Source organism: Alosa alosa, chromosome 21, assembly GCF_017589495.1.
Source record: "Alosa alosa isolate M-15738 ecotype Scorff River chromosome 21, AALO_Geno_1.1, whole genome shotgun sequence".
Classification (NCBI taxonomy): Eukaryota; Metazoa; Chordata; class Actinopteri; order Clupeiformes; family Clupeidae; genus Alosa; species Alosa alosa.
In genome coordinates, this window is record NC_063209.1 from 20,894,851 (window position 1) to 20,921,451 (window position 26,601).

The 26,601-nt window shown below is 42.6% G+C and overlaps 2 protein-coding genes across 7 annotated transcripts in view; both read left to right on the forward strand.

Moving 5' to 3' along the window:
* The window catches only part of sh3rf2 (SH3 domain containing ring finger 2), a 17,726-nt gene extending 15,562 nt beyond the window's left edge, over window positions 1–2,164 (forward strand). For 2 of the 3 annotated variants that reach the window (XM_048230727.1, XM_048230728.1), the window contains exons 8-10: window positions 400–692; window positions 917–1,197; window positions 1,401–2,164. In XM_048230727.1, the coding sequence (XP_048086684.1) occupies window positions 400–692; window positions 917–1,197; window positions 1,401–1,581 (755 nt within the window). In that variant the 3' untranslated portion in view covers window positions 1,582–2,164. Of the gene's footprint in view, window positions 1–399; window positions 693–916; window positions 1,208–1,400 lie in introns of all 3 variants that reach the window. The other variant, XM_048230729.1, reaches the window with a different exon arrangement.
* Window positions 2,165–2,481: 317 nt separating this feature from the next.
* kif3a (kinesin family member 3A) lies at window positions 2,482–22,919 on the forward strand. Of its 4 annotated transcripts, XM_048230730.1 has the most exons (19): window positions 2,482–2,688; window positions 3,455–3,737; window positions 3,949–4,093; window positions 4,401–4,485; window positions 4,978–5,083; window positions 5,411–5,550; window positions 5,907–6,104; window positions 6,608–6,782; window positions 7,218–7,316; window positions 9,047–9,127; window positions 12,909–12,917; window positions 15,196–15,352; window positions 16,087–16,267; window positions 16,679–16,789; window positions 17,659–17,784; window positions 17,893–17,946; window positions 18,337–18,405; window positions 18,635–18,762; window positions 21,965–22,919. In XM_048230730.1, exons 1-19 carry the CDS (start codon window positions 2,683–2,685, stop codon window positions 22,011–22,013), a joined length of 2,202 nt encoding a protein of 733 aa, XP_048086687.1. In that variant the 5' UTR covers window positions 2,482–2,682; the 3' UTR covers window positions 22,014–22,919. The 4 variants fall into 4 exon arrangements, with proteins under 4 accessions (XP_048086687.1, XP_048086688.1, XP_048086689.1 ...); XM_048230731.1 differs by lacking the exon at window positions 12,909–12,917; XM_048230732.1 differs by lacking the exon at window positions 9,047–9,127 and having other exon boundaries at window positions 2,483–2,688.
* The last annotated feature ends 3,682 nt before the right edge of the window (window positions 22,920–26,601 follow it).

Consider the following 26,601-nt stretch of genomic DNA (forward strand, 5'->3'; position numbering starts at 1 on the left):
TGATGATTACTAGCCAAGCCAAGCTCTGACCTCACTGTTTAGCAATTTCACCTCTTCACCTTTTGTTTGATTGCATAGCTAATGGAAAGTGACAAATCTTTTGTTTTGAAGGGTACACATTTAAGATCTTACATAGGGCTTAACCAAAAAAAAACCCCTTTAAAACCTCAACTAAAACCAAACCAAAATATTGTTGATAAATAATAGGTAAATAGATATAAATGAATGACTCACTTTTGGAAATGTTATTTATAGAACCATGCCTATGAATTATGATCTGTCTGTCAACTTCAAGTTGATATGTGAATTCTGTTACATTCTCACCCCTTAATCTTCCAGACTAACAATTGGCAAATAAAGTGAATGTAACTCTGAATGTAACTCTTTTCTGTTGTTCAGGTTCAGTTCGGCGAGGAAACCATCAATCCCACCTGACTCCAAGCCTCCAGCCTCCGTCTACGGACCTGGGCCAGATTTACAGCTATGGCCGCTCACCTGTGCTGCCCAGGAAGAGGAACGGCCTCTTCTCCAACCCCATGCGGCCGCAGCAGTGCTGGACCACTGACACACTACCGCCCTCTGGTGGAGGCTACCAGACAGTGTACAGGGACGCTTTCCACAAAGAGGCCTCATCAGGGCCCCTCCACTCCATCTTGGTGAAGCCAGACTCAAACAAGTACAACACGGACAAGGTAGAGGTCATTAACTTTAAACAATGTAAATCAGAGTAGCTTTTTTTTTTTAGATTATAATTGTTGTCTAAAACATAGCCACATGTTGTCTGATATGGTAATTATGATTATAAGTTGTAATCATAATTAAACTACAGTATGATGTAATCATGCACAATATCATGTAATCATATTGTAATCATGTATGATTATGATGCATTACCATATTTTTCTATTGTCCTCAGCCTGTGAAAACGGTGCGGTTCCTGACAGAGGAGACACCCCAGCTGGGGTCATGGACGACCCCCCTGAGCTCTGGGAGGCAGCTGTACTCTGGGTCCCAGTCCAGCCCTCCTATCATGGAGCTGTGGAACCCTTCAGCCATTCTGGGTCGAGATGGGAACAGCTCTGTGCTCAAAGACATCAAGACCAGCTCGCTGAAAAAGAGCTTCGGCCTGGACCACGCCTATGGAGACGGCTCTCCATTCAGTTTGAAGTCATCTGTTGGCCTTAACAGTCCAAGCAGGTTAGTGGATGTATGTATGTCCTATGTGCACATTCTTAAATACATTTTCTTAAACATGTTCTATAATGTACAAGAAATTAGTGAGACATCTAGGGTGTCAACATTGCTTGTCAATCTGTTTAGCCAGTTCATGATTCAACTGATAAAATAAGAGATTATTAATTGCTTCTTTTTTTGTGATAACCATCCTTTTTTACCTTCAGACACAGAGTAGTTATTGGCTATTCTGCCAGGACCGATGCTGAGATTAACCTATCAGAAGGGGAGACGGTTCTGGTCCAGAGACCTCGTCTGGACGGACGGATTCTGGTGACGCAGGAAACCACGGGGAGAACAGGCCTCTTCCAGGGCACAGTTTTGGGATGCCTTGAAAAATTGATGTGACATTGTCCATAGTAAATATATACTGCATTTTCCCTCGAGGAAACAAATGTACTGCCAAATGTCTAGCTTATGAGCATATGTTCATATCAATGCACTTCTGATGCATTACTGTTTTGACGACCTGTTCTAAGGTACCACAAAAGCAATATGACTCCCGGACCTGGCACTATCCTTGGGGTTTATTTTCCTAAGCGTGTAACACCTACTGACATGCCTGTGCCTTCAAGGTGGCTTTGCTAATGAGATTAATGTAAATGGATATGTTGACAGAAACAGAGACCAGAGAGGTAAAACACCACTGCAAAACAGAAGTGAATTTATTTATTGTTAAATATAAACAAATACATTCATGTGGTGTTTCTTTAAAACCAGGTAGTGTTTTCTTCACCTGATTTTTTTTTTGCATAGACACAGAGGTGGTCCTCTCCCACAGTGCATCCATCTGTTTTAGGCTGCGCAGTCTCAGTGAGTGTTGTGCTCACCCCTTGTGAGTGGTGAAAATGTGCTTTTGTTTTCCAGCCAACCAAGCCTGTGCACTTGTAATGATTGCAAAACGATGTAATAAAACATGGGTTTAACCTTTTAGACTTCGCCTTTGTGCTCATTGTCATTTGATGTAGGCCTAGTTGTGTATTCCATGCCGTTTCTTGATGTAGGCCATCTAGCTATCCTCCATCAACAAGGTTCTGGAATGCTACACATCTCCTCTACAGTACATGTATTAGGCTTTATTTTTCCGTTTACATAAAAACGTATGCCTACAATTTATATTATTTGAGAGAAAAACACTGTCACCACCATCATCATAGATATCACAATCGCATTATAAAACCGGAAAAAGTAGGCTAGCCTGGAAAACTTGGGAACCAGTACAGCGCCTGTCGTCTGATCTCATCCATCGTTCTCCTCCGAATCTTCGCGGAGTGTGCGCACGCCCAGTTTGGGATGAGCCAGGAAAACAAACTGAACGGAACAGGAATGGGCAATTGTGTATTGTAAAATAGTAAATCGCGACAGCTACGCTCACAGCATCGTCCTAGAAATTGGGATTGTGTAGCTGTTTCTCTTTGGTTCTAACAACACGTATATTAATCAACGGAAATGCCGGTAAGATGTTTTTCAAGCGACTTCATTTTGGATCAGCGGTTCCTCCCTTCCTATCTTGCTAGGCTGCTAACAATTAGCTAGCTATCGATAGCTATCAAATGTTAATGCAAGTAGCAACGGTGGGGGCTATACGATAGTTGATTAAAATAATGTCAGTTTGTTAAAGACACATGTTAGCGTCTATTTGCCATGTGTCCCCATATCTTTAACTGGTAAACCGTATCGGATACAGTGTTTGCATTGTTGCTAGATGCATAGGCGATTAGCTGGCTGTGTTGGTATGCCCATTCAAAATGGCTAGTTGCCAGGCAATGAATAACTAGATTGTTAGCTTTGTTATCCCCGGCTGAAATATGAGATGCGGTTTGATAATTAGGCATTATCCATACAATCAATAGTGACTGATAAAGATGTAATTGATGGACTGATGGCATAACTGTATGACGTCTTTGTCAGTGTATTTGACAAGGGACTGAGTTAAGTTATCGTTGGACAGGAGGGAGGCTTTGCAGAATGCATTGCTTAGCTTTTATACGGAGCTAAATCTCACACGAAGCTATGTCATAAAAAAAAAACATAACCCTTGTAATGTAATGAGCGAACACTGAAATCACAGGACGCATGCATGTTTTCTTTAGCCACGTTACTTGCTTGTTCTGGTGTCTTAGTTTTTGTAAGCTGGTCAGTCGTGTCGTTTGTATTTGTCTTGGGTAATATGACATCATACTGTATGCATCTGAATACTTTCCTGTCATCCCTGCTACAGAGTAATAGGACAGACAAAGGCGAGAGGTCGGAGGTGAGCGACAATGTCAAGGTGGTGGTGCGATGTAGGCCCCTCAACCAGAAAGAGAAAATGATGGGTCATAAACTGGCCGTCAGTGTGGATGAGATGCGAGGGACCATCACGGTGAACAAACATGAAACAACCAATGAGCCACCCAAAACATTCACATTCGACACAGTTTTTGGCCCCGAAAGCAAGCAACTAGATGTCTACAATTTGACAGCAAGGCCCATTGTGGATTCTGTACTGGAAGGATACAATGGTATGAAGGAGTGATTTTGGTTTTCTGCCTTCAGTCATCATATCAGATCACACTCAAACAGACATAAAAGTTAAAACGTAAAATTATGTTTGTCCATAGAATAGATGGTATGGGATGTCCCAGATTCATTCATCCCAAGATCATAGCAATATCACATATTCAGATATTTTGTGCATTTTGTAATAATATGGAAATTATTTTCCCCCGATAGGAACAATATTTGCGTATGGGCAGACGGGCACCGGTAAAACGTTCACGATGGAAGGTGTCCGAGCTGTGCCAGAGCTCAGAGGAATAATTCCGAATTCCTTCGCTCACGTCTTTGGCCACATAGCCAAAGCTGAGGGAGACACCAGGTTTGAATCTCTGCAAATTTTACAATGCTCAGTCAGGATGCATTTGTTTAATTCAGCATCTTTCTGGAGACCATATTACATTTTCGTTAATTGTCTATGATTGCTGTTTGCTGAGTCTAGAAAATGTATACTAGCAAAATCCAAGGTCGTTGCTGGGTGAGGGAGGACAGTCACATTTCCCACTAAACTGCAAATAGCTGCAAATCTGCAGTTTATGTCTGCTGAGTTGACTCTACTCAACCTAGCTACACTGTAAGACCTAAACCAACTGAATAAAAACATTGTTTATGTGTACTCTTCCATTTAGGTTTTTAGTCAGAGTTTCCTATCTGGAGATCTACAACGAAGAAGTGCGAGACCTCTTAGGCAAAGACCAAATGCAGAGATTGGAGGTGAGCGCATTAGAAAGAGCAAGAGGGGGGGAAAAAAGCTTGCGATGAGAAGCAGATATCGAGGCGCTATTCAGCCTCTTTGTAGTTGCACCTTATCACTCATTTTCAGTGATTGTTATGAGCGGAGGCTGTGCTGTGGTTACAGCAGGCTTCAGCATTTTTGCCTTGTGTGCAGAATCAGGAGACGCCAAAGAGGCAGTTTTGCACTGTGTCCCCAGAAAACATGAACAATAGCATAAACGAAGAGTCAAAAAGTGCAACAGAGGTCATTTTTAAGGAAAAACTTGGCAATGCATTAAGTTGCTTAGTTTGTGTTGTGAATTGTCTTTAGTCAGTGTGTGCTGTGTTTTGTACAGCTATCACCATCTGAATTAGAAAAAAAAATAAACTAAGATTAAGTGTTTTTTTCCCCTTCTACTCACAGCTATATCATTTAGGTTGTTATGTCACCTTATCTGAGGTTTAATTCATGTTAATTTCTTGCCCTCCCAGGTTAAAGAGAGACCTGATGTAGGTGTGTACATCAAGGATCTCTCAGGATATGTGGTGAACAATGCAGATGATATGGACAGGATCATGACCCTTGGACACAAGAACCGTAAGCAAACCAGTCCGGTACGGTACAGTACACAAACAATACACACAGCGATACATTGCTAAGATCAATTTACGCGGTTGTTGTCCAACCTTCCATAATAATTTGCCATTTCTTAGAGCTTTATGGAAAATTTCCAGTTATTTTTTGCCTTTTTAATTCAATTTAGTTAGATGTAATAGTAAATACATGTTTTATTCATACACCGATTCAGCTCAAGGGAATTCAATGTGTAGCTGTTGCAAGCAAGACACTATGGTCTCTTGCATTGGGTATGCGCCTGATAGTCTACACACCCCAAACTCTGTGTGTGTTCTGTGTTCCTCCCAGGTTCGGTGGGGGCAACCAACATGAATGAGCACAGCTCCCGCTCCCACGCCATCTTCACCATCACCATCGAGTGCAGTGAGAAGGGGGTGGACGGAAACCAGCATGTCCGCATGGGCAAACTGCACCTGGTGGACCTCGCGGTAAGCAGGAGAAGCAGGATTAATTATGTGGGGATTGTGTTGCAGCTGCATTTTACGCCTCACAATATCAGTCGTCTAGCACTAGGTTATTTAGCTTAGCAACGCCTCCTCCGCAGATTAAAATATTTGTGCATGAATACCATTGTGCAACGTGCTTGTTTTTTTTGGTTTTCAATTCCAATGTTTGAAATCCCCACCACTTCCTGTTTTAATGTGTCTGTACATTCACATGTCATGTGTATGTATCCACATATGAGGAAGTAGATAAAGGCAGTTGAATTCAAATAAAACAAATCCATACAAACTCGTATGAAGGAAGTTCCAGTGCGTCTGATGTGAGGTGTTTCTGTGGACAGGGGTCGGAGAGGCAGGGGAAAACGGGAGCCACGGGGCAGCGGCTGAAGGAGGCCACCAAGATCAACCTGTCGCTCTCCACCCTGGGGAACGTCATCTCTGCTCTGGTGGACGGCAAGAGCACCCACGTGCCTTACAGGAACTCCAAACTCACCCGCCTGCTGCAGGACTCGCTGGGAGGCAACTCCAAAACCATGATGGTAAGGCTGGAGCCTGCAATGGTGCTTTTGTCTCCATGAAGTGCCAGTAGTTAGTACCATCTCTGCTTGCACGTGGGCATCCGTGGCCTACAGATTAGGGAATCGGACTTGTAACCGAAGGGTGGCCGGTTCAATCCCTGACTGGTAGGACAAATGTGGGTGGGCGGAGTGATTGAACAGCGCTCTCCCACTCCCACATCCTTGAGCAAGCCACCTAACCCCAAACTCAAGGGCTGCCCACTGCACCGGGTGTGTGTGTGTGCTCCTAGTGTGGGTCTGCTAGTAGTGAGCTCACTGCTCTGAGTGTGTGTGCCCCCGGATGGGTAAAATGCACATTTCTAGCAGGAACTTCCTACATGACCGTACAAGTCTAACTTAACTTAACTTAACTTGCTGCCATGTGCTTTCAAGTGCTCTTCAAGATATTTCCATCAGTTTGGTGGAAACATTTTCTTTCATTCATTCATTCATTCATTCGTTCACTGCATCCCCTTCTTCCTCAGTGTGCAAACATTGGGCCTGCAGACTACAACTACGATGAGACCATCAGCACCCTGCGCTATGCTAACCGTGCTAAGAACATCAAGAACAAAGCTCGCATCAACGAAGATCCCAAGGACGCTCTACTTCGGCAGTTCCAGAAGGAGATTGAGGAGCTCAAGAAGAAGCTGGAAGAGGGTATATCACAGTGGCTCATAGCAGTGTGTTAATTACAGTGTATTAATCAAGTGTGTTAATCACAGTGGCTCATAGCAGTGTGTTCATTAATCATGTGCTGAAGGAAACCATCTCGGCATGTGTAGAATATGTTCCTTTGTATGAGTCAGTGCTATTAATGGGCCTTTGTTTACATTTTGACAATGACTGTTTGGCTTGTACACAGACTGTTCAGTGTATATTCACATTTGACTTGGAAATGCAACTGCATAAAATGTCCAAAGCAGGAATTATGAGTAGCCTCTTTTGATGGTTCTGCCAAAGAGCATTTTTTTCCCCCTAAGGACAAAGGACCGAGTCATTTTTTTGGTCTCAAATATATAAATAATCAATGTCAATAAAAGCTCTTCAGATGAATAACTAATGGAAGACGTTCGTGGCCGTCCTTGTTTTCAGGCGAGGAGATATCTGGCTCGGAGGGCAGCGGGTCGGAGGAGATGGATGAAGGTGAAGACGAGGCTGGAGAGAGTGGAGAGCGCCGGCGCAAACGCAGAGGTACTGACCCGCACCGTGGTAGCCGGCTTGGCATTAACTGAGCAAGTGCCTGTTTCTTCTTTACTTGAACACCTTAAAAGCTTTCCCAATACCACTTCTGAGAGAGAGGAGGAGCTCCACTGCTGCCTAGCAGTACTCAGTAGGTGTGCGTTTGTTGGCATTTCTAAGGATGTAGTCATGACATTTAAAGAAACGTCACTTAACCCTGGTTGCGTTAGGCCTGTTTTGTACATTGTCACATCGACGTCCTTAAGCTCCTTGGTTTTGGTGCTCGTGGCAAGTATCCCTGTTCATCTTTTATTCTACTTCCAAACCTGTCCACTAGCCTCACACACATTTCGAGTCTGTTGTAGCCCATTCCTCCTCATGTAGATCTCTCTAGCTTGCCCAATCTCCAACTCGCCTTCGATGAAAAGTATTGAAAACAAGCAGCCATGCAATGCATGCACAGCGGCAGGTTTTCTAGCAGTGCCCTGTTGAGCTGGGTGCGACAGAGTGCGTAACGGAAATTAATTGGTGCCCGTGAGGTTATAATTTATCACAGCTTAAAAAATGACTCTCTTGTCATCTTATCAGAGGTGTTTAGCTGGGTTACAGTGACATTGGAGATGAAAGCTGAGTAGGGAGCACAGATCATCTGGTCTCCAACGTGTTGCATGTGTGGTTGCTGGCACAATTCAAGAAGACTGCCAACGCAAAAAGAGATGGCCAAGATTGCTTTACATTAGTTTTGAAATTAGCCATATGATTTTTTTTAATTGATTTTTTTGTATTTTATTTAAAGGTGTTGATGTGTATAGGCTACTCCACAGATGGAAAATGAAAAATATATAAATATATAAAATATGTAAAACATCCTCATCTTTAGAGTATGTTATACAATACAAAACCTCTTAAACTATAACCTTGATGTGTTTGGGCTTTTGGATTGTTGAAATAATCCCAATGAGTTTTGTTAAAGATATTAAGTGTGCAGATAAAAGACAGACAGACAAAAAATTCCAGTTTTCTGAGAATCTCTCGTGCTTCCACCGTAGCCCCCAACCGGTAGTGGTAGTGGTGACAAACAAAATAAAGACGTCCTAACGTGTGTGCGCGCCCTGCCCCTGCACACTTCTCGCTACCCTGATGCAGTGGCTTACACAGAAGTTCTCATCAGATACGGCGATCAAGGGGTGCAAAGGCGCGGTTGGTTTCTGTGGTTGCAACCCACAGGGTGGTGATAACGCAGATGGGTTTTCTTCAGATGTAGGATTCCTGGATCCTGTCACTCTCTGTTCCGGTGGCATAGATGACAGCTACTCGCCCCCTGTCTGGGCTGTGACCTAAATGACCAGTAACCAGAAGGGGCTGGGGTTTCCGAACCCCTCTCCCGTCACCCAATGCTTGAGTCACATAGGCTGGTATCCAAGTCATTTTGCCCAGCATTCAGATGGCTGCTAGATTCCTGATAAATCTACTTCTGTCTGTTTCGCACCAGATTCAATAAAGAACCTCTTTGGTTCTGTCAGATGTGTAGAAACATTGTAGTAGGTGATCTAGACATGTAGGGCTATGTGTGTGTATGATGTTAGTCTGTGTGTGTGTGTGTGTGTGTGTGTGTGTGTGTGTCCGCCCACACTTTGGTTGGTGTGTTTATAATGGTGACCTGTGTGTGTGTGTGTGTGTGTGTTAGTGTGTGCCTAGCCGTACTGTGCTGTGTTGTGCAGCCCTCTCTCTCTCCTTTGCAGACAGTGATGGCAGCAGCAGTGGCAACAGCTCCGACTCTGCCTGCTCTCTAGCGCCCCCCATTGACGACAAGCCCCCAACTAGTGAGTGGGAGCCTGGTGTGAACCACTCTAACCCCACCGCGGCCTGCCCACTAATACACACTCCCATACCCGCCTCCCCACTGTCCCTGTATGTAGAGACTGCATTTGACTAGACTGTTTCTGTAACCCCCCCCCCCACAGCCAGCTATGCTATTGCTCACCCTCCATTGAGATCCATCCTTCCACCCCAACACGACTTAGGACGTCTACTTTTACACACGCTTGTGTGATCACAGGTTCTCCATGAGTGCCACACCACACGTTACTAGGGCTGGGAACCGAAAAATTAGAATTAGAATATTAGAATTGAAAGTATAGAATCGATAAGAAAGAACCGGAACTGAAATTGGATAATTATTTTGCCTATTTTGAATGGGCTTGTGCCTATCAATTCCTAAACACAATATAGCCCCTTTATTGTTGCAAACAAAGACAAGTAATGATACACAAGTTTGTCACCTTTTGAGACTGTGCAAAACCACAAAGCCTAGCATGCTGCTCTGATCTGCATGTGTTATGAAGGCCTTAGTGGTTTTAATAAATATGTGTGTGAATCAAGACTTATAAATAAATATTCACTTTTTGAATGTTCAGTTAAGGTTTAGAACATAGACCACTCCTGGAATATAGAACAAAGGTATATTTACATTTTATATCAACAATTTGTTTGGAAATTAGGAATTGATAGGAACTAGATTCAGTAAGCAGAGTCGGAATCAATATTATTGGAACGATACCCAACCCTACATTCTTTCATTTTGGGTCATTCCACGTCAATTCTACCAGGACCCACACACTTAGGTCTCAAACAATTCAATCAATATGTTCTGTATAGAGTTACCACAGGTTACTCTATACAACCACAGGTGGCACTGTGCTAGCTTTATGTAAAACATTGATCTCAATGGTGCATTTTGCCCACATTCAGGGTGGAAAATAAAAAAGAAAGATTTGCATAAGACAAGTCAAATTGGTGTGAATTGACAAGTTCACAAGCCCATAGTGCAAGAACAAAATCGACACCCCCCTCCCCCCATAAAACTGGCTGTATCTTGGAAAGTATTGATCTTACATAAAAGTAATTTTACAGTGTGTCTCCTGGGTAACATAGGTACACGTGGTATTTTTTTCAGATTTGTTTGAGACCTAAGTGCGTGGGCCCTGGTTGAATTGACGTGGAATGACCCTTTTGTGTTAGTGTGTATGTGTCCTTGTGTGTGTGTGTGTGTGTGTGTGTTTTGCAAATGTGGTTAACACCTGCATTTATTATAGTACAGGAGTGTCACAAAGGGAATTTTAATGTCCTTGTGTGTGTGTGTTTTGCAAATGTGGTTAACACCTGCATTAATTATAGTACAGGAGTGTCACAAACGGAATTCTAATGCCATGGCGTTATTTTTTTGAGTTTGTTAGAAAAATGTGTTACAAAGTTACTGTCAGGTCCCTCCGTTTTCTTGTGTTAGGTCTCTTATAAAGTGCATACGGAAAGTATTCACAGCGCTTAACATGTTATGTTACATTTTATTCCAAAATGGATTCAATGAATTTTTTTCCTCAAAATTCTACACACAATACCCCATAATGACAACGTGAAAGTTTTTTTTTTTTTTTTTTTAAATGTTTGCAAATTCATTAGAAATAAAGAACGAAAATATAATATGTACATAAGTATTCACAGCCTTTGCTCAATACTTTGTTGTGGCACCTTTGGCAGCAATTGCAGCCTCAGGTCTTTTGGAATATAAAGCCACAAGCTTGGCACACCTATCTTTGGCCAGTTTTGCCCATTCCTCTTTACAGAACCTCTCAAGCTCCATCAGGTTGGATGGGGAGCATCGGTGCACAGCCATTTTCAGATCCCTCCAGAGGGTTGCCGGTTCGAACCCCAAACAGTAGGCACGGCTGAAGTGCCCTTGAGCAAGGCACCTAACTCCTCACTGCTCCCCGAGCACCGCTGTTGTTGCAGGCAGCTCACTGCGCTGGGATTAGTGTGTTCTTCACCTCACTGTCTGCTGAGTGTGTTTCACTAATTCACTGATTGGGATAAATGCAGAGACCAAATTTCCCTCACGGGATCAAAAGAGTATATACTTATACTATACAGACAATTCTTTTGACTTCATGCTTGTTTTGTGGTCTGACATGCACTAATATATAGACAGGTGTGTGCCTTTCCAAATCATGTCCAATCAACTGAAATTACCACAGGTGGACTCCCATTTAAGCTGTAGAAACATCTCAAGGATGATCAGTGGAAACAGAATGCACCTGAGCTCAATTTTGAGCTTGATTGCAAAGGCTGTGAATACTGTATGTACAAGTGATTTCTTCGTTTTTTATTTTTTAATAAATTTGCAAAAATCTCAAACTTTTTTTAAGTTGTTCATTATGGTGTATTATGTGTAGAAATTTGAGGAAAAAAAATATTTTGAATCCGTTTTAGAATAAGGCTGTAACATAACAAAATGTGGAAAAAGTGAATACTTGTATGAACTCTGTATGCACTGTATCTTATGCCAACCTTTCAGTCATTTCCGTCAACTGTGATAAATCATAGAAATGATAAAGGAAATGATTTCTAAGCCTGATGAGCTGCAACCTTGTATGGACTACTTTATCATACAGAGAGTGGAAGATGGAGGAAAGCCCCTTTTGAGCAAAGCCTCATGTTTATGCTAAAACGTTTATGCAGTTAATTTGAGTGTGTCCCCAATACAGACTTAACCCAAATAAAGTCTCAGTTATCAGTAAAACATCAGTTAAACAATAGCCAGTTTGCTGATGGCTTATAGAACTGGTTTCTGGTTTTTGTGAGAATGCTACCCGCCTTGAATTTCTGTGTTTTGTTGTGTTGTTTTGTGTGTTGTTGTTTTCTGTGTTTTGTTGTGTTGTTTTGTGTGTTGTTGTTTTCTGTGTTTTGTTTTGTTGTTTTGTTGTCTTGTCTCTTTTGTTGTTTTGTTGTCGTGTTGTCTCCGGAGCTAAAGGCTCTTTGCACCTTGTGACCACTACCCTCACTGGTGTGACCCTGCTTGACCACTACTCCTCTGCTGGCCGACCCCCTTATCGTGGTCATAAACCATTACTAACCAACCGATGCTCTGCCCACACGGCCCCTCTTACCCATCCCACGGTCTTATTCACACCACAGAAGTGGTCATGCAATGAATGATTGTAACCAACCACTACAAAAAAGCCATTGCGTAAATAATATCACAATATGACTATTTTGTTGAAATTCGTATCATGGAGAGGAATTATTACAATATACGACAATACCATAGCCTGGCCCCAAGTCGTGCAGGTTGTTGAAGGCCATGGAAATTTCCTTAAGAGTAAAGTCATGAAATATGTTTGAATTGCAAATAATTAGGAGCCCTGGAGGAGTAATAGTCATCAGTCATTCTGTCACATTTTGGGATTTTTTTTCAAACTACTCTACTCTCCTGTTTTATGTCTGCTCTTACATCTCATACTGATTGTGTGTCCCTGTTTCTCTCTGTCTCTGTCTCTCTCTCTCTCTCTCTCTCTCTCTCTCTCTCTCTCTCTCTCTCTCTCACACACACACACACTATTGCTTTTTTCTGTCTGTCTTTCTCTATTTCTCCATCTGTCTGTTAAAGTGTGTTCCTCTCTGTCTCTCTCTCTCTCCAACAGTATTTCCAAAGTAACCATGTCTCAACCATGTAACCATGTGTCATGTCTCACACCTTTTCTCTTCCTCTTCCCTCCCCCGGGGCAATATTGTCACGTGTGTGAAACGCTAATCTGCTGTAAACTCAAGACCAAAGAGGTTGGTGTGAGAGTCTGCTGAACCCTGTGCTTCCCACCTGGGCGTCTCTCTAACCTTGTGCATGGGGGGAAAGCATACAGAATGAACTGAGATTAACATGAAATATGTATTCTTCATATGGACTACCCCGTCAAAGGTTTTTGAACACCCCACATTTCAGAATCTGGATTACGTTTCTACCTTTTCTTTGCAAATGCCCTGAGGTTTGATAGTCTAAGAGTTGAAATTTAATTTTGAAAGGAACAGTCTGGAACTGTTTTTTTTAAATAATCACTATATACAGACTGATTACATAATGACTCAGAAGGACTGTTTGATTATTTTTTTCTATGTTCGTTTCTCGAAAACAAAACCAGAGTAGAACTAGACATCAAGGCACCGTAAAATGAAGGAAGAACCCACTTCAGAGATGCAGCAAAGAGAACGGAGTCCGCCCAAAGAGCAATACCTTATCCGCATATCACAAGACATCACAAGCTGCTTGGTTGTCATTCAAGTGAATGTGACTTCTGTGCAAACACTCCTAGTAATACTTTGAAGATCAATGAGAATGAAAGAAAGCTGACAGTGTATACTTTGAAATAATGTAAGCCTGATGCATGCAAGTTCATTCTTCATGCCATTCTTTCAATGAATGAATCTTTGAATTTAGTACTATGTTTTTTTTAAGTAAGTGCATGAAAGCATCTTATACCTAGCATCAAGTCAATGGTCAGAAAATAATTGGAGATCTAACAAAAGGTATTATAAATGCCTACATCATTTGTGTGTTTTTTTCCCCGCGGCTAGGAGCATGCCTTGATGGGGCAATTTGTGGAGAACACATTCTACTGTTAGGGTTTGTATAGTTCACAGTGATGAGACGGCCTGTTTAATGATCTGTGTGATGGGGTCTGTATAAGCAGACAATCTCTGATCTGCAAGGCCCCGGGGGTTCCCCATTGTAGTCTCAGGAAATACAGCTCAGCTTTTTTACCCGCTCTACTTGTTCTGCCGTCATCACCAGAAGAAAGAGGCTACCCTATTGAGAACAGGTTTTTTTTTCAGCAAGTCAGTTATGTTTTTTAGTCTGGCACTGAGAATGTTTTAGCAGGTGTTCAAAAACTTTTGAATGGCAATGCCTGACTGTTTCAGTCATTCACCCTCTGCAGTATATTTTTCTGACAGTGGTCAGTCTGGTCAGAACATCTTAGGCTGCGTTTACACCGGCAGGCCTTGATGCACAGTTCTGATTTTCTGCCTGTGTCTGATTTTTTGGACTGCCTGTTTACGTCTCCGTTTGAGAGTGGCCCATATCAGATATTTGTGTGTACATGGTTCACTAATTTTAAACACGTGAGACAATCCGCTTGTGCACCAGAGGAATTATAAGGCCAAAAAAAAATGAGGGCAAAATAAACCAGACAGCACTACAAATGCACAAAAGCAGGTTGCATTAGGTTATTTCAATGGCTAGTTGTTTACTTTCACTTCCAAATTATCTTGGAAGTCTGCAAAAAAGGCTATCGGTTTTATTTTAAAGAAAAAGAAAGTAGAGAGCCTACCACCTTTATTGCAGCTTTTCCATCTCTGTTTTCTTTTTAATTACATCGTTCTGCCAGTCATGCGTTCACGCGAAACTGAAAGCAACATCGTATGCTACTGTATGTAATGTAAATGCAAAAACGGAAAAGATTGTGGCCATGTTCAGCTATGCTCAAGATGAATATGAGACAGGATATCCGATCTGCCCGTTTACACTGCAGTCGCTTTGGCTTATATCTGATTCATATCTGATTTATTTCCACATATGAATGAGGCCTGAAACCGATCTGGAAATATTCCATGCGCTTTGTTCATGTTTACACGTCCATGCTGGGCATCAGAATTGTGCCACATATGACCAAAAAATCTGAATTGGGTCACATTTAACTCGCGGTGTAAATGTAGCCACAGAGAGGGTATGACTGTAACCAGCGTGGTGCTTCACAAGAGATGAATGACTCTTTCAAGTCCTTCATCAACATCTTGTCTTATTCAGGTGATAAATAGAAATATAAATATGATTTGCTATTATCTTCATTTTACATAGTAGGACAAGCAGGCCGACTGGCCCTGTATGCATTGGAAAAAATACCTTTGACATAAGCATATACCGTAGAACACATATTTGAGATGTTAAACTTGATACACATGTAAAGCAAACATAAAAATAAGACCACAAAAAGTGCTGCATAACCCTGCTGTTCCAAACTGTGTGTTTTTCTGACCCTTTGCTCCCCTCTCGTCTCGCGGAAAGGAAAGAAGAAGGTGTCTCCCGACAAGATGGTGGAGATGCAGGCGAAGATCGAGGAGGAGCGGAGAGCCCTGGAGGCCAAGCTGGACATGGAGGAGGAGGAGAGGAACAAGGCGCGCGCCGAACTGGAGAAGAGGGAGAAGGACCTGCAGAAAGCACAGTCAGTCTCCCCACACACTAGCGCTGAACTATTACACATGTTTCATGCCAACCATAACATGCAACACTTCAGACTTGCTTTCAGGAGTACATTCAGAGATGCATTTTGAATTTTGGTTGTTAAAGATCATGGACATTTCCCATTTTGCTTTACTGTTAAAGATGCACTACAGACATTGATTAACCCCGTATAACCGCCTCGTCACTGTGTACACATCTGCATGCTTGACAGATGTTTGCCAATGCTATCAAATGGCAAGCAATGTTATACTAAAATATGATAGCTAACTCTGACACACTGATTTGCTTATCAACCCACCAAATCATGTGTTTGCCCGCATGCACACAGAGGGTGCAAAACTCAGTTGTCACAACTTTCATTTGAACATTCCCAAATCTGTTTGTACTCAGGGATGCATTTACCGGTAGGTTTCCCATAAGCACTCGCATAAGGATGCACTCACATGAGGATGCACTGTCAGTACTACTGATCTACTGTGTTCAAGTGCTCACGTTCACTTTTCAGTATGATTGATGACCAATGTGTGATGAGGGCTGCGTTTCTCTGTAATCTGTGAATATTTCCTGGTATGCGTTTTTGTTGTTGAGGTGTGACACCCCCCTTTGCACTGTGCTGCGTCATGTGAGTTAGTCTTTCTCAGTGCAGTGCTGTAATCCATGTCGGTGAGTCTCAGAGCGGTGCTGTAATCCATGTCGGTGGTGTTTGACCCTCAGGCAAGAGCACCACCTGCTGCTGGAGAAGCTGTCGGCGCTGGAGAAGAAGGTGATTGTGGGCGGCGTGGACCTGCTGGCCAAGGCTGAGGAGCAGGAGCGGCTGCTGGAGGAGTCCAACATGGAGCTGGAGGAGCGCCGCATGAGGGCCGAGCAGCTGCGCCGTGAGCTGGAGGAGAAGGAGGTGAGGAGAGTGCGCAGGAGGCACGCCACATGTTGCGTCTAGATATCTATATCTATATATCTATACACTACCGGGCAAAAGTTTGGGGTCACTTACACATTTCTGATGAGAAATGGCTGATCTTTAATGCAATATCTACATTGCCCATTATCAGCAACCATTCATCCAATGTTCCAAAAGCACATTCTGTTTACTAGTCTGATGACTTTTTAAAAGGCTAACTGAGAAAACATTGGAGAACCCTTTTGCAATTATGTAAGCACATAATCATTGTAATCTGAAATTATCTACATAATATACAGTTCAGGTATCTGAATTCTGTAGTGATATAGTGACAAATTCATGATTAGATCAGTTGACCTTTGTTTGTGCTCTTACTTTTGCGTTTGTGTGTGATTTGATGTGAAACAGCAAGAGCGTCTGGACATTGAGGAGAAGTACACCAGCCTACAGGAGGAGGCCCAGGGCAAGACCAAGAAGCTGAAGAAGGTCTGGACCATGCTGATGGCCGCCAAGTCCGAGGTACAGTAAACGCCTCTCATGCAGGGTCTGCTTGCTCAACAGGGACTGGTTGCTTGTATCTATGGGATTGTGTGTTTTGTGTTTTGTATTAGTGTCTATATGTGTGTGTGAGTGTGTAACTGCAGTATAGATACACACCGTGAAGATGTCCAAGTTCAGAATTCTAAGAGTTACACGCACGCTTGATGGTGTTTTGGGCCCCAACCGTCAACTTCACAGCAGCGCTGCCTTGCCTAACCCTCACCCAAAACCTAACCCAAAACCTAACCCTGACCCTGAACCTAACCCTCACTCAAAACCTAAACCTAAACCTAACCCCAGGCAGCACTGCCTTGAAGTCGACGGTGAGGGCCCAAAATACCATATCTACATGCACATGTTGGTCTCTGACTTTTGTTTCCTCTTGTTCCTCCCTTTCTCTTTCTCCCCTGCTCTATCTCACTCTCGCACACTACATAATTCCCTCGCTTTTGTACCCCTCTCCCTCCATCCCTGCCTCTTTCTCCTTCCATCCCTGCCTCTCTTTCCCTCCATCCCTGCCTCTCTCTCCCTCCATCCCTGCCTCTCTCTCTCTCCCTCCATCCCTGCCTCTCTCTCCCTCCCTCCATCCCTGCCTCTCTCTCTCTCTCCCTCCATCCCTGCCTCTCTCTCCCTCCATCCCTGCCTCTCTTTCCCTCCATCCCTGCCTCTCTCTCTCTCCCTCCATCCCTGCCTCTCTCTCTCTCCCTCCATCCCTGCCTCTCTCTCCCTCCATCCCTGCCTCTCTCTCTCTCCCTCCATCCCTGCCTCTTTCTCTCCCTCCATCCCTGCATCTCTCTCCCTCCATCCCTACCTCTCTCTCCCTTTATCCCTGCCTCTCTCTGGTGCAGATGGCTGACCTGCAGCAGGAGCACCACCGTGAGATCGAGGGGCTGCTGGAGAACATTCGCCACCTGAGCCGTGAACTCCGGCTGCAGATGCTCATCATAGACAACTTCATCCCCCAGGAGTACCAGGTGTGTGTGTGTGGTCTTTTCTGTTCTGCTGGATGAAAGTCCATTAATTAGAATGATAGGAGGGTCTGTCGATCATAGCAACCTAATCAACCTTTTTGTCATTTTCAGGAGATGATTGAGAACTATGTCCACTGGAATGAAGACATTGGCGAATGGCAGTTGGTGAGTGAGTGACGTGTGTGTGTGCTTGCCTGTGTGTGTGTATGGAAAGTGCAGCACCTCTATTAAATGTCATTGTGTCATTTTGACCACACTGCACCGCATAGGCACACACAGCTATTGTGCAACAGGATAACTAGGTAAAACAGTCCTTGCAAACAAACTCTGACCTTAACTCAAGTGTCTTGCATGGTGCTGCTTGCTTATGTTGCCAAATCTCCTGAGTCAAAGTGAAACCCGCTGCCCTACTTTGCTCTTCTATCAAGAGACATCATCTGATAATTAATGATCCGAAGAGTTTGAGAGCAGACAGAAAGGGTGAATATCTGACTGTTCAACCTCAACGGAGGAGGCATATATCAAACGACTTGTCTGTCTGTATTTGTTTTGCAGAAGTGCGTGGCATACACTGGGAATAACATGCGGAAGCAAACCCCTGTGTCTGACAAGAAGGAGAAAGATGTGAGTGTCTTTGAGTGTCTTATGGCCCCATTTGTATTGTTTATTTCTCCAGTCAATTCTGATGGACTCACTAATTTTTTTTCCCTCTCTCTCACTCACCTAACCCCCACCCACCCGGTGCGTATCTATCTTTCTGTTTCTTTTATTTATCTCTCTCTCTCCCTTGCTTTCTCTCTCTCTCCCTTGCTTTCGCGCTCTCTCTCTCTCTTGCCATCACCTGGTCCGGTAGCCCTTTGAGGTGGACCTCTCTCACGTGTACCTGGCCTACACAGAGGAGAGCATGAGGCAGTCCCTTATGAAGCTGGAGAGGCCTAGGACCTCCAAGAGTGGCAAGTCCCGGCCCAAAACAGGACGCAGGTAAACCAGCTCGCTCCACCAGCAAACGGAACTGAAACAGACACTGTTGGCCTAGTTCTCATAGACCATCACAACACTGTCCTGGAATTTCAGCCATACTCAATTCTACACTGCATAATTGGGATGTGGTTTATGGGCCGTGTTTCAACTGAGGCGGTGTGTGTATCTCTGCACTCAGTTGGATAGACCTAACCAATGAGAGCAATGAAATAGCTTACTATGAATCCTTTAGGTAGAACAGCCAAAAGATCCTCCGTCTCGACAAACGCCGTTTTCTGATTGTTTGAAGTTATTGCACAGTCAATATCTTGTACGATAGACGCTATAGTGAAATCTTAAAGCGATACTCCACCATTTGGGGAAACACTCATTTTCCACCTCCCCTCAAGTTAAACAATTGAGTTTTACCTTTCCCCAGTCTAACAGTAGCACTTTTAGCTCCAGCTCATTGAATCAGATAACTCCAAAATGGGAGTATTCCATGCACATGTTTTTGCTAAAAGCGTGTCAGTCTGAATGGCCCCTTTGAGCTGCTGCCTTCAATGACCTTTCTATCAATAGTGTTCTTCTAATCTCTAAATCTGTCAGAATTGGCCAACGCTGGAGTCCACCCTGCAGCTGTGTCATGGGGAAAAGACGGACTGCCCTGTGACTTGTACTTGACCAATGACAGTGTCATGGTACTACTAAACAGTTGCAGTTCATCACAGTCGCCCTGATAATGTACAATATGATGTAATTTCTTGTTGGAGGTGCCGTATTTGCCATGACAAGTACGGATGACTCTAGGGCTGTAAATAGGAAAGGACCTCACGATACCATACGCATAAAGTCAAGTCAAGTTTCTATAGCGCATTTCATACACAGAGGTCATTCAAAGTGCTTTACATAAACAAAAGCAAACAGTAATAAAAGCATAGAAGGGCAATAGTCAAAGAATAGTTTAAAAAGTAAAGATCATAATATAAAAGAAAACATAAAACACACAAGGTAAAATCATTTTAAATAAAGAATAATTAAGTAGACAAAATAGAAGAGACAAGGTAGAATAATTTAAAGAATATGTAACTCAGTGCAGTTAGCAGAAGGCATCAGTTTGGTCTTAAGTCTAGATTTAAAACTGGTTACAGTTGGGGCCTTTTTGATGTCTTCAGAAAGTTGGTTCCAGAGCTGAACCGCAGAGCAGCTAAACGCTGCTTCCCCATGTTTAGGTCCAACAGCAGGTTTTACTAACAGCTTTTTCTCCTGAGACCTGAGGTCAAGAAGGTGTGTACTGCTGAAACATGTCTGATAGGTATTTAGGTCCTCTGCTCCATTTACTGATTTATGAACCAGCAGTAGTGCTTTAAAGTCAATTCTGTGACTTACTGGAAGCCAGTGCATGGACTTAAGAATTGGAGTAATGTGGTCAGTTCTTCTAGTTTTCATAAGAACCCTAGCTGCTGCGTTTTGTAACACCTGAAGCTGTTTGATAGTCTTTTTAGGAAGGCCTGTGAAAAGGACATTGCAGTAATCAACCCTGCTGGAGATAAAGGCATGAATACGTTTTTCTGCATCATGTTTTGACATCAGCCCTCTAAGTTTGGCAATGTTTTTGAGGTAGTAAAAAGCTGCTTTAGTTATTACTTTCATGTGGCTGTTGAAATTTGGATCACTGTCAATTAATACATTAGTACAATTGGCATTGTGTCAAGGAGAGTGGCAACTCTTAAATCTTTCCTCCTTTTTACTAAATACAATTACTTGCAGTTTTTTTCTTTGTTCAGCTGAAAAACATTTTGAGACATTCAGTTTTTGATTTGGTCAATTCACTGACAGAGATTTGAAGGGACCATAGTCATTTGGTGACAGATCTAAGTGAATGTGGGTGTCATCTGCATGGGTCACGATACAATACATCACGATATATTGCGATACAATACTTTTGCGATATGTTGCAATACTTTTTACCGGAAATGTAAAACTAGAGCTGGAAACGCTCTTGCTGTGTACCACCTGGGCAGTAGAATATATGTAGATCACATGGCACTGATAATTACCACCTGGGCAGTAGAATATGTAGATCACATGGCACTGATAATTACCACCTGGGCAGTGTATATATATATATATATATATATATATATATATATATATATATATATAAGTAGTTTTTTGATCTCTGCATTTAACCCAATCGGTGAATTAGTGAAACACAAACAGCACACAGTGAACACACAGTGAGGTGAAGCACACACTAATCCCGGCGCAGTGAGCTGCCTGCTTCAACGGCATGGTCGGGGCTCGAACCGGCAACCCTCCGGTTACATATGTAGATCACATGACACTGATAATTCAGCAGACAAATGATAAACAAATATCGCAATAGTCAGCTGTATAGACATTTTTGCTTACGGTGCATTCATGGCACCTGGGAATGACAAGGACCGCCCCACTATTGCTTTGTTTTCCTCACAGCACAAGTGTTCATGTGCTTTGCCGTCGGAATGTGTGACAAACACGGATGCCACAACAAAGGTTAAAACATACGCTCACTAATCCTAAATAAACAGCTGTAGGTTATTTGCTTAAAATATAGTGTAAGATGCTTGTGAAAGAAAGATATGCAGCTTTCAAGTGACAAAAATGGCAAATTCCCAAGTTCACATTAAAACTGTTGGACATGAAAGGCCACATGGACTACAAACAAACTACAACGTGACGACAAAAGTGATGAGCCCCTAACTGGGCAACTCTGTTAGCAAAATCTAGCTCCAGTTTCCGACCTCTGGCTCACACATTACGTGACTGAATGATGAGGAAAAAGGTTTTTCCGATGCCCATGAACGCTAGGTTTCTCCGTGTTGAGGAGGGGAGTGATGACACTCTAGGTAAGTATAAGTAAGTATATATACTTTTTTGATCCCGTGAGGGAAATTTGGTCTCTGACCCAATCGGTGAATTAGTGAAACACAAACAGCACACAGTGAACACACAGTGAGGTGAAGCACACACTAATCCTGGCAGTGAGCTGCCTGCTACAATGGTATTTCGGGGAGCAGTGAGGGGTTAGGTGCCTTGCTCAAGGGCACTTCAGCCGCGGCCCACTGGTCGGGGCTCGAACCGGCAACCCTCCGGTTACAAGTCCAGAGTGCTAACCAGTGGGGCCACGGCTGCCCCAGGTGACACAAGTGTTGATTGTTGTCTTCTGTGTCTGTTTCAGGAAGCGATCCTCCAAGCCAGAGGCAGTAATCGAATCCCTCCTGCAGTGAGCACGAGGCAGAACAACTGTGTAGATCTGGAGATGAGGTGGCCCTAGGAAGAGTACTTAGTCTGTCGTAAACCTAAAATCACCCATGGAGAGATTGCAAAAGGCCATGTGTTTGAAAAATCTCTCTCCAGTGATGTGTAAAATAACACTACAGGACAAAAGTCTTAAATCTTAGTACTCATGCATAACTCTGAACAGTGAAGTAGCTGTTGTGTGTGTTTTGGATGGATGGGTTGAAAGGTCATGGGATTCCAAGAGGCCTGTAATAAACGTTATATTGTAATTTGCTTACTGTTTTTCCAACCTGAAAACACTGAATACCCTTAAAAAAAGAAGTTTGCTCATTTAACCATTTAGAGCTTCATTGCAAGTATGTCTGGGCATCACCGTGAATGAGCAAGGTTAGTAAACGAGGCATTTGTTTTTATTATTTCAGTTAATCAGGTCATGAAGCTTGCACAAAGGAAAACATGAACACTAAACTTTGTCATTGTCTAAATCTGAATGCCAGAGAGTGAGATGGAGGATGGAAGAGTTGCTAGGATATGTTGACGTAATACCCTAGAGTAAACATGGGTGTAGAGATCACCTGATGTGTGGAATGAGCCTGTAGTCTTTTACTGGACATGGCAGTGTGTTTGCGCTGTACATTTGTTTGTATTTTTTTTAGGGGAAGCGGATGTGGTTGCTTTGGAGGTTAACGTTTAAGGCTTGCATGCTATAACACCCATCCCCTCCACTGTTCTGTAGTGCCATGCAAGACTAGGTCATTTTCAAAATGTACTGTCAAGAACTGCTTGATTTTTTTTTTATTATTTGTATTATATTTTTAAAATGTTTACATGTTGTGTGCTTTCATCTAATGTATATCTGTTAATTTATTAAATTATTTTACTGATTTACTGGACCGTTTTTTGGTATGAATCATTGTTTTTTTTTATTCATGATCTGCTGTTACATTAAATTAAACAAACACATTTTGACACATTGGATTTAGTTCAAGTATGAATGCAGATATAAATACAAAAATAGAACTATATTTAAAATTGTAAATTGATAAATAACATTCTCTTTGGGTATGCTGTTGACTAGTCCACCTTGGTCCTACAGCATTGGATTCTTGGGTGTGAAAGATGCTGCTGGACACAATGGATGATGTCATCTCTAAGGGTCAGCAATGGGTATTTTACCCCTGAAGCAGTATAAGGACAGTCTTTCATCTGTGGAAAAGATGATAAGTGTTAATTCCTTGCCTACACAATACAAAAAACAATGCTAATTGTTGATATTTAAAGAATTATGTTGAAGGTCTGATATTTAAAGGAATAGTTCATGTTTGAGATGCTGCAATAGCAGGGCCCTAGGTTGTCATTTGGCCTGAGTGCTCTTTCAAGATAAAGGTTTAACTCTTCATTTATCTATCACACTCATTCTGTTTCACCTATATTAGAAACAACATTCACAACTAAAAACCCTTGTGTGGCGTTTGCTGAACACTTCAATTCAAACACACAGACTTACCTTGGAGTAAACAGAGAGGGCCCTTGCTAACTTTGAGTGAGTATGATTGTGGTGGGAAACGGCTTGGGAAATGATCTTCTGAGCAACGCAGAAATCTTTACACTGTGGAGATAAAATCAACTGATCAGCACAGAATAATCCTCCCCATTTCAAAATACTGTCAATACGAATTAATATCATATCAATACACAATGGCTTCAGATAGTAGAACTCCTGCCACATATTTGATTCAACCATTCACTGAACCAACCGATTCTAATTGGCAGAACTACTCAGCCAGGCAGATGCGCTGGTTAGTGAAATCACCTGTGTTAAGTGCACAGGTAGAACCAATACATGGTAGCAGCGGTCCCCAACCACCGCAGGACATTCCTAACCGGGCCGTAGCCTACGACATGAGTTTAAAAAAAATGCATGCAAACTAAACTAAATTTAATTCGCAATAATGTCACGTTTTTACATGGCATAGGCCTATATGCAGTTGTTTGATTGCACGCATGTTTGCATTTTGCAAGGTCTGTTTTCTTACGTCTGTCTGTCCCGCCTTCAACACTTTTACATATTGCCTTCAGCGCTGCGCAGCCTCAGGTCAGCTCACTTCACTTGATCAGTTCTTGGCGAACGGTAGTGTCACACGAAGTTAGCTAAACTGCTAGAATGAGCAACAAAAAACAAGCATCTTTAGCAGGTCACTGGCCAGAGTGTTTGAGTTGTGAGAGCCGCTGCAGAGATTTCTTACAGAAAAAAAGTCACCGTTAGCTGCACATTTTAGTGATGAGGACTGGGTGTCAAAACTCGCTTACCTGTGTGACATATTCGGGTTGCTTAATGACCTCAACCTGTCACTCCAGGGGAGAATGACGACTGTCTTTAAACTGGCAGATAAAGTCGCTGCATTTAAAGCCAAGCTTGATTTGTAGGGACGACGAGTGGACCGGGGTGTATTTGATATGTTCCAAAAAGTAGTGGGGGTTTTGGGAGAGACTGAGGCAGGGCCCTTTCTCTCGCAGCTGGTGCGCGATCACCTTGTTGCGCTCTCAAATGAGTTTGAGCGTTACTTCCCATCCTTCAAAGATCCACGGCAAACCAATGAGTGGGTCCGCAACCCATTTGTCAATATCCCGAATAGTCCTAACTTGTCAGCGCAGGAGGAAGAGCAGTTGATCGAATGTGCAAATGACGGTGGTCTTAAGAGTGTGTATAAGGAAACCTCTCTGGCATGTTTTTGGATCAAAACCAAAGGAGAATATCCCGAGATAGCCGTAAAAGCGCTGAAAACGTTTCCCACCACGTATCTATGCGAGGCCGGGTTTTCGGCAATGACTGCAACTAGACAAATTGCGCAATCGACTGGACATTTCAAACACACTGAGGGTGTCACTGTCTTCCATCACCCCCAGATGGAAGCTTCTTGTTGCAGGGAAACAAGCAGGGCTCCCACTGATTATATTCGTAATGCACGTTTAGTTCCCATGTTTTGTTCCCATATTTTGTTAAGCATGTTCACACTTATAGATGTAGCTTCAAGTTGTTCAATATTCATAGTTCATATTGTTCAATTTTCACTTCTTCAAGTTCACGTTTTTCACAAGAGATCGTTACCTTCACTGTTCATACATAACTGGAGCTAGTTATTTTCAAGTAATGCATGCAAAACACATATGGAACATGGAACCCCCAACCCCCCCGTGAAAAAAAAAAAAAAAAAAAAAGGAATCAAACCGGTCCATGGTACATAAAAGGTTGGGACCCCTGCATGGTAGGACTCACTTTCTGTAGCCGGGCGTTTACACTTCTGACTGCCACACGTCTTTTGAAGGCAGTTTTACCCTCTGGCCACCAGTTGTAAGTTCGGCCAGAAAGCTTCTAACATGTACTCACCGCACATTTGTTCTTGTCAAACACTACATCCACATATGTCCTGTTCAACAACTGCAAAGAGAAGGAGGGTCTGGCGTTAAAGGTGTCATGTGGAATTATATATGTAGGCTTTGAGTTGTCTTGAACGCAGCAGTTCAGCACTCTTGCACTGACTTGCCAGAGTGTTATTGTTATTACAACAGAACCGGCAGGGCGCTAGTTGGTTTACATGCTAACTTCAGTAGATATATCAACAAAAAAGAGCTTTTAGGCTTTTACACCAAGACATTACACCAAGATTACGCTATTTCTTGGTCATTTGTCATTTGTAGGTGTTTTAAACAAAACAAAAAAAAGCCACATAGCTCCTTTACAACCTCACTTTAGTTATTGTGTTGTCAATGCAAATGCTGATCTAAATCATGATAATATATTGATAAGCGTAATTATATTAAAGAATAAAAATTATAAGAAGTATCTAAATAAAAATAAAATAAAAAATGACATTGGGAAAAAAAAGAACAGTGATTTGAAATACAAGTTTTACATGTTTGCTTTGAGTGAAGGATTTTCCGTTCTCACCTCTGAAAGCCCTTCGACTTCTAGCGCCGTGTTGAAGATTTGTTTAAGCAATTGGTGATGATTGCAATTGGTGGACTTGGCATCCACCAGTAGAAACGTCAGGAAGATCCACCCTACAGTGACTTTCATCTTCGCTAGCATCCTTTGTTAGTTGATGAGGTTGTTGAGGTGAGTTGTTGTTGTTGTTGTTGAGGTGACAGGTCAAGTTGGCGCTGATGCTGTGAGTGGCATGTAATGGGGCCATATTGGACAACTTATGTACAGTGCCAGCAGGATATCAGATGCTGACTCAAGCTTGCAAAGAGGAGATGACGCTGATTAGCCATTGTCATAAGCAAGGATATGAAAAACCACAGCTTAATCAGCCAAAATGAAGACTGTTTGATGAGAGATAAAGACAATGCAAATTGTCTCATTCTGAGAAGACGAAACATGGTCAAAGTTGTTGTAGGGTAATTTTAAAAATAAAGTCTTTCTTTGACCAAATAAGCATTATTGTTAGTTAAGTTATAATACGTTTTATTTAGGGCAAATATTATTTCAGCAGCCAAGCGCCAATCGGTCAATCAAGTGTCTTTGTACTCACATGTGAGGTCACCAAAGCAGATGTTTCCATAAACATCCCC